Source organism: Aspergillus stella-maris (genome assembly GCF_047715825.1).
Source record: "Aspergillus stella-maris strain CBS 113639 unplaced genomic scaffold BDV14scaffold_59, whole genome shotgun sequence".
Taxonomy (NCBI): Eukaryota; Fungi; Ascomycota; class Eurotiomycetes; order Eurotiales; family Aspergillaceae; genus Aspergillus; species Aspergillus stella-maris.
In genome coordinates, this window is record NW_027396853.1 from 197,086 (window position 1) to 203,897 (window position 6,812).

General features: G+C 51.9%; 2 protein-coding genes across 2 annotated transcripts; one reads left to right on the forward strand and one right to left on the reverse strand.

Moving 5' to 3' along the window:
- Window positions 1-282: 282 nt before the first annotated feature.
- Window positions 283-2,842, forward strand: BDV14DRAFT_179796 (WD40 repeat domain-containing protein). Its single transcript, XM_073769808.1, has 3 exons — window positions 283-606; window positions 671-2,318; window positions 2,384-2,842. Exons 1-3 carry the CDS (start codon window positions 564-566, stop codon window positions 2,610-2,612), a joined length of 1,920 nt encoding a protein of 639 aa, XP_073624805.1. The 5' UTR covers window positions 283-563; the 3' UTR covers window positions 2,613-2,842.
- Window positions 2,843-3,079: 237 nt separating this feature from the next.
- BDV14DRAFT_179798 (glycosyl hydrolases family 31-domain-containing protein) lies at window positions 3,080-6,812 on the reverse strand. Its single transcript, XM_073769809.1, has 5 exons — window positions 5,076-6,812; window positions 4,300-4,904; window positions 4,111-4,246; window positions 3,918-4,051; window positions 3,080-3,844 (listed from the first exon to the last, which is right to left on the reverse strand). The coding sequence occupies exons 1-5, from the start codon at window positions 6,419-6,421 to the stop codon at window positions 3,180-3,182; spliced, it is 2,886 nt and encodes a 961-aa protein (XP_073624806.1). The 5' UTR covers window positions 6,422-6,812; the 3' UTR covers window positions 3,080-3,179.

The window sequence follows — 6,812 nt, forward strand, 5'->3', positions numbered from 1 at the left end:
AACAACATCTAATACTGTGTTGGCACTTGTCACATGCACAAGCTGACGCTCTTCTGCCTGACAATAGCTTGCTCATAATGCTGGCCAATATCCCAGTAGTGACACTGGATTCGCTGGCAACATTGAAGATATACATCCAGCATAAGGTCCATTGAAGTGACAGGAATCAATCAATAGATCTTGAGACTAACCCACTGCGGAAATTGATTCCTCAGGCATACATGCGGGCTTGGAGAGCGGAAACGTGACTGACGTCGGAAAGTGAATGCGATCACTCAACAAAGGCGACCGAGTCTGCGCCCAGGTTCGAGTCACTCCTTTGGGCCTTCTGCTGACGCTTGTGTATTTCAACTCTTTTCAGTACCCTACTTATCTCGAAACGCGCCACCACCCCGCCCAGGCAATGAGAGTCTAGACGACATCCTGACTATTTCAACCCCGAGGTCGCAGACGGAACAAGGCCGCCTACAACAAGGGGAGGCACAACGAAACCCTTTGTCGCCGTTATCGATCACTTCTGATTGAGTTTTGGCTTTTGCTGAACTCCCAGCCCCCGAGACACAATGGCATCACTTGTGGAAGATGAGGACGATCGAGACCTTGCAGGTAAGTTGCGTCGCAATTCCCCTCGGAGGTTCAAGCCGGTGACTGACTTGTCGCAACTTCTTAGGCTCGCAAGATGGAAGCTCCGATAACGAAATGGAAGATACACTCAGAGACGCAGACGAAGGCGACGCCGACAATGAGCCGGATATGGACGCCGATGGCGACGCCGACGACCAGGATGCAGGCAGCCCCTCGAACGCGAGCCATGCGTCAGAAAGCGCCGGGGTAGCCCCCCAGCAAAATGAAGATGCACCAGTACCTCCCCCGGTCCCGAATAATGCCTCTCCCGACCTACTTTCCATTTTCCATCCGAGCGTGCGTCCCGAGTGCCTAACGGCGTCCAGCTACGATATAGTCCCAACAACAGCTGCGCCGCATAGTACCTCGATCAATGCCATAACAGCGACGGCGGACATGAGATGGGTCTTTAGTGGAGGCTCGGATGGATACGTACGAAAGTTTAACTGGGTGGACTCGATCAACAGCAAGCTCACGTTGACGGTTGCGCAGAGGCACCCATTTGTGGAAAGTGTGATAAAAGCGGGCGTTATCATGACATACTGGGAGAACATGGACGGCAGTGCATTATCTCCGGTGTATTCACTGGCTAGTCATAGCGAAGGGCTTTGGTTGTTGTCCGGCTTGGAGTCAGGAAGCATTCGGCTGCAATCTATACGGCATGATGAGGGCAAGGAGATTGCATTGCTACAACAACACTCTTCTGCCGTCTCTGTATTGTCTCTGACCTCCGACGAGAGATCATTACTCTCGGGTAGTTGGGACAAGAGGGTCTTTGACTGGGACCTCAATACAGGACAGACGAGGCGCGTTTTCGGATCGAGTGCTGGTCAGATTTCAGCGATCGAGTTACGCCCTGAGTCTTCACTGCCAATTCCCAGAGATACGTCAGAAACACAGCAGACCAACGGAACATATTCCTCTAATAATCAAGCGAGCGCTGGAAACAGCTTCAGCTTCATGGACACATCAAATGACCAGGGCGACAGTGGTGCCGGGAACCCGCAGGCCGGGTCACCAGCAGACTCGCTCTTTGGAGCAGCCGATTCACTCTTCGGGGACGCAGATGGTACGAACGGAACGAATGCATTTGGTATAGAAGACGACGATGAATTTGGCAAGGCAATCGCCAACGGCCCGCTCCCTGACGCCGACGCCCCGGGAGAACCAGATACAACCACCCAAGAAAATGGGCTCTTTGACACGACCTTTTCTTCCAACGATGCCGGTGGCATGAACTTTGACACTCCCTTCCCCACTCGACCACTAGACTCGCAACCGACAGAAACACCAAATAACCAGTCCCAACCCCTCGTCAACGGGCTGCCTCACGCTGAAGAACTAGAGCCGCCCTCGCAAGCCCAAGAACCGGCGCAGGAATCGCCCTTCGAAGCAACAAATGTCACAGATAACACCTTTCTTGCTGCATCAATGGACGGCACCATCAGGGTATGGGACCGACGACAACCAGCCGCCATTGCCCGCATAAACTCTCGCAATTCTCCTCCGTGGTGCATGAACGCCTGCTGGTCTCCAGACGGAAACTACATATACGCCGGCCGGCGAAACAATACAGTCGAGGAATACAGCCTGCACAAGGGCCTCCGCGAGCCAGAGCGAATATTCAAGTTTCCGCAGGGCAGTGGGCCGGTCACAGCACTCAAGGCAATGCCTAACGGCCGACATCTTGTTTGGTGAGTACTATTACAGCCTTTTTCAAGCTCAACTGCAAAGATCTTGTCTAACAGATTATTCGCAGCGCATCCCACGACATCCTCCGCCTCTACGACCTAAAGCACGAGCAGGCAACACGGCACTCAACCGTCCCCTTCCTCATTATCCCCGGCCACCGCACAGGCACAGTCTCACAGCTATACGTCGACCCAGCATGCCGCTTCCTCATCTCGACAAGCGGGAATAGAGGGTGGGAGGGTGGCTCAACAGAGGTTCTGCTGGGTTACGAGATTGGTGTTCCTGGAGCGAGGTAATGACGATATTATATTATATTATACCATTTAATGAGACTTTTTGCGGATTGCATATGATGGATGGATGTATATGTACTATACTGTACAATCTTTGAGTGATTTGATATGCCGCTTGCGTTAGGGCTGGCTTGGTGTTTTGGGTGGGTGGTGATTTAATACTGTCTATTCGCTTCATCTCATCCTAAGTTCTTCATTTACTTTTTTACTCAACGTTTCTAATTACTACGGCCGCGCAGTATTCTGCTAAATCAGTATCTACTTCCAATCATCACCGAAGCGTCTTGCTAATTGCTAAAGGTATAGGCACCTAGTAACCCCACACTATAAGTCCACCAACAGTTCCTACTACAAAGTACCTACCATGACCGTTTCGCTATCCGTTATTCAATCAACTCGATCTAGAGACCACCTCGTTCTCACATCCTTAGAAGTACAGCGCAGTATGATCAAAATGTTTTAAATTCATAGCCTATCTGATTCTTGTTCTCATACATCAGAGGAGCGGTATTGATACCTAGCAGACCATACTTAGGTAAGGTAAGCTACCATAGTCCACACTCTTCAAACTCAAGCAATGGTAACCTCCCACTCCCCCGTAAGCGGCACATCAACATGAAGCACCACCTTCTTATTCTCCGCATCATACTCATACTCATACCCCTGCAGTCCCTGGGGTTCACTCTCAACACCAAGAACAGTAACCATCTCAATCCCAACACCAGCCTCATACTCAAAAGACCCACTCATACTCAACTTCCCATCCTTATAAACGAAATCAATCTCAGAGACTGCATCCTGCTCAAGACTCTCGCCGTCATCAAGATAAAGAGACCCCTCAGCAGACCCATCAAGACCGCTCGCAACAACAACATTGAACCCCTTGGTCCTCAGCGCGGTAGTCGTATTCGCGCTCTCAACACGCTGCGGAACAATAACGCCGCCCTTGTAATGGACCGTTATATCAGTGAGTTCCACTTCAGCAGAGACATATTCGCCCTGTCCGCGAACAGGCTTGCCATTGCCCCACTCGTAGAAGATATCGTTGGGCAAGTAATAGGAGAGAGAGGTACTGTTCTCTTCTGTAACGGGGGACACGAGGATACCGTCGCCGTAGAAGAATTGCATGTCGATGGGGTATGTGTTGGTGTCTTGCGGGTAGTTGAAGAAGAGCGGGTTTAGGGTCGGCAGGCCGGTTTGGTTTTGGCGGTAGATTGCTGTGTAGATGTAGTCGACTATTTTTATATCAAACTTGGTCAGTGGGTTTGTTCTTTGTTTTTGAGGGTAGGAAAGAGGGACTTGACTTACGCAGCTGGTATCGCATCGAAATACCCTTTCTCGCGGCTTCGGCGACGGACGGCCAGCGGTAGAATTCTTGGGAGGTGGAGGTGATTTCTGCGTGGTTGCGGAAGAAGGTGTAGAAGGAGCCGAGGGAGGCCCATCTTTTATCTTGTTAGTTTGGGTCATGGTCGGCTGAATTTGGGTCTTGTTGAGGACTTACCGAGCACAAAGGTTCTCAGTGGTGTTGCCGCCGAAACCACAGACGTCAGGACCGACGACGGGAATCTGGTAGAGCGAGGCAAACTGCAGGATCTGGCTGATGGATAGGCGGTACCAGAGCCAGCCGGATTCGTTGTCTGAGAGCTATTAGCACTGCTATTCCTGTAGAGATGAATAGACATATTCATACCTCCAAGCCAGTGAGAAACATCCTTGCCAGACCCAGCGAACGTGCTACGAGTAATGACCAGCGCACGGTTATCCGGGCGTCTCGCACGCATAGCATTATGCGAATGCGTAGACATCATAGCTCCGTAAAGGTTATGCGTATCATACTGGACATATCCGCCGCTCTGCACAACATCCGTATCGGCAGTACTATCAGCAAGGGTAGGCCCGGCGCCATTCTGAATCATATAAGGCGGACGGATCAACTCGCGGTTGGGAAGACCCTTGCACTTATCGGGACCGCATCCAGAACCAGTCTGCTTGCCGTTCTGCCAGCCTGCCTTTGCATCGACGTTGCGCTTATTAAGACGCCAGTTGCCAGCGCCAGCATTGCGGCGAGCGCCTCGAGGCACGACAACGGCCGCGGCTTTCTTGGTCACTGATTGGGTGGCTGAGCGTCGCTCGTTTGTTGATTGGTCAGAAGCGAAATTAGGTTGCAGGCTAGCGGGGAAGCCCGGTATCGGGGCATCTGGTCCGTCGCGTACTGGGGGTGCCTCTGGGGGGTCTCCGTCGACCTCAGCGAAGTTTTCGGGCGTGGTGTTGTTTCCTGGGTAAGGTCGGTTGTAACTATAAATTAAACCAGTTAGCAGAAGCCCAATAAGCAATTTGTAGCACCAGTCTGCAACTTTCTTGCCCCAAGCTTGTTTTCAGCTTCTGGCTGGCTCAGGGGTTGGTTTTTGCTTTTGGCACGTTTGTGTAGACAATTGAGGGGGAAAAAAATAAAAGGGTTAGACTCGCAATGATGCAGGCTCATTCATATCGACCCAGACAGCATCGATATCAGGGCCATTTTCGCCATCAAAGAAATCCAGGAATTGCTCGGTCCAGTAGGCCTGGGCATTGGGATGGAACCAGTCGGGGAAGTAACTAGGTCCGGCCCACACGACCCCTTGATAGAAAGAGCCATCAGTCTCCTTAATAAAAATGCCCTGCTCGATACCAGCGTCGAGAGCTGGGTTGGACTCCTTGTAGAAGACAGCCGGGTCAACCATCACGATGTAGTGCTGGTCTCGGGCGTGGATGGTGTCGACAAGATCCTTGTATAGATTGGCAGGGAACCTCTCGGGGTCAATTGTAAAGATGCGTCGGCGGTCCATGTAGTCGATATCGGTCCAGATAGTTTCGAGGGGGATGTTGTTCGTTGAGTAGTTTGCTGTCACGGCGGCAACTTCGTATACGTCCTGATATCCGTACTTGCATTGGTGGAATCCCAGACCCCAGTAGGGTGTCATCAAGGGAAGCTGGGTGATTTCAGCGTACTGAGTAGCTACATCGCGTGGGGAGGGACCGGCAATGAAGTAGAAGTCGAGGACACCACCGAGGATGTTGTACTCGAGGTACTGGCCGCCCTTGTTGTCGATGTAGATGTCCATACCATTCGAGTTGAGCAGGAATACACCGTGGGTGCCGTGCTCTCTGTGCTCAAAGTAGATTGGGTGAGCACCGTACAAGTTCTCGCCTTGGGGTGTTCCGTAGGCATCGCGGGTGTAGATCGTCCGGGTGTAGTTGGTTGTGTTCAGCATGAACGAGTCGGAGTGCTCGCCCAGACCGTAAAGATGCGGGTTCTGAGGGAGGTGCGTCTTGAGATAGACATATTGGCTCTCAAAAACGAGCTTGGTGCCAGTAGTATCGAAGAGTACTTCGCCGGTATCGGTTCGAGAAACGGTAAACGAGAAGGGGTCGGCGTTGAAGTTGAACTTGAGCTTGCTGTCCTTTGGCGAGCACCATTCGCCAAATCCGGGACGAGGAAAGACCTCGTCAGGAACTTGGTAGACGGTGTTGTTGGTATCCAGGATCTTGACGTGCAGTCGGTCCTCAGTCTGGTACTCGACTTCAAGCTTTAGGTCCGAAAGATCAGTCCCGTAGACATTGCATGCCTGACCAGCGAGAGACAAGTCCGCGTAGAAGCCAGACTTGGTCTCCCAGTGCTTCGTAGCCTTGTACCCCGGACAACTAGAAAGGTCCTTTTCGTATAGATCCCTGCCGGGATCGTCAAGGGGCGCGACACCCGCCTGACTCTGCGCAAAGGCAGAGCCGCTTAGGACTGCCAGCGTCGCCGAAGTGAGCAGCTTTTTGAGATACATGCTCAATTGGTTCTTACCATACAGATATGGTAGGTCGTGGACTTCTTAAAAGAGCTTGTCTACAAAGCTGCAACATCCGCACCCTTCCATCGCCCTTATATACTTTGAGCTGCCTCCTCGCCAAGCTTGATCGCATGGTAATTGCAGAGAAAGGCAATATGACGATTGCCCTGGAATTCATCGCGAGTAGACGGCAAAAAGCCAAAGCCTGCGAAGATCATTGCCCCGCATGTTATTTGCGGAGTGGTATTCCGGCAATTCTCCGAGCAAATGCGACCCTGGCCGTGAATATCCCCACTAACGTATTTCACCAGTCATCCGACCGCCACCAGTCATCCGACCGCCGCCCCACCTTTCGCCTATGCTCTACAACTTGAAGCCATTCGCAACC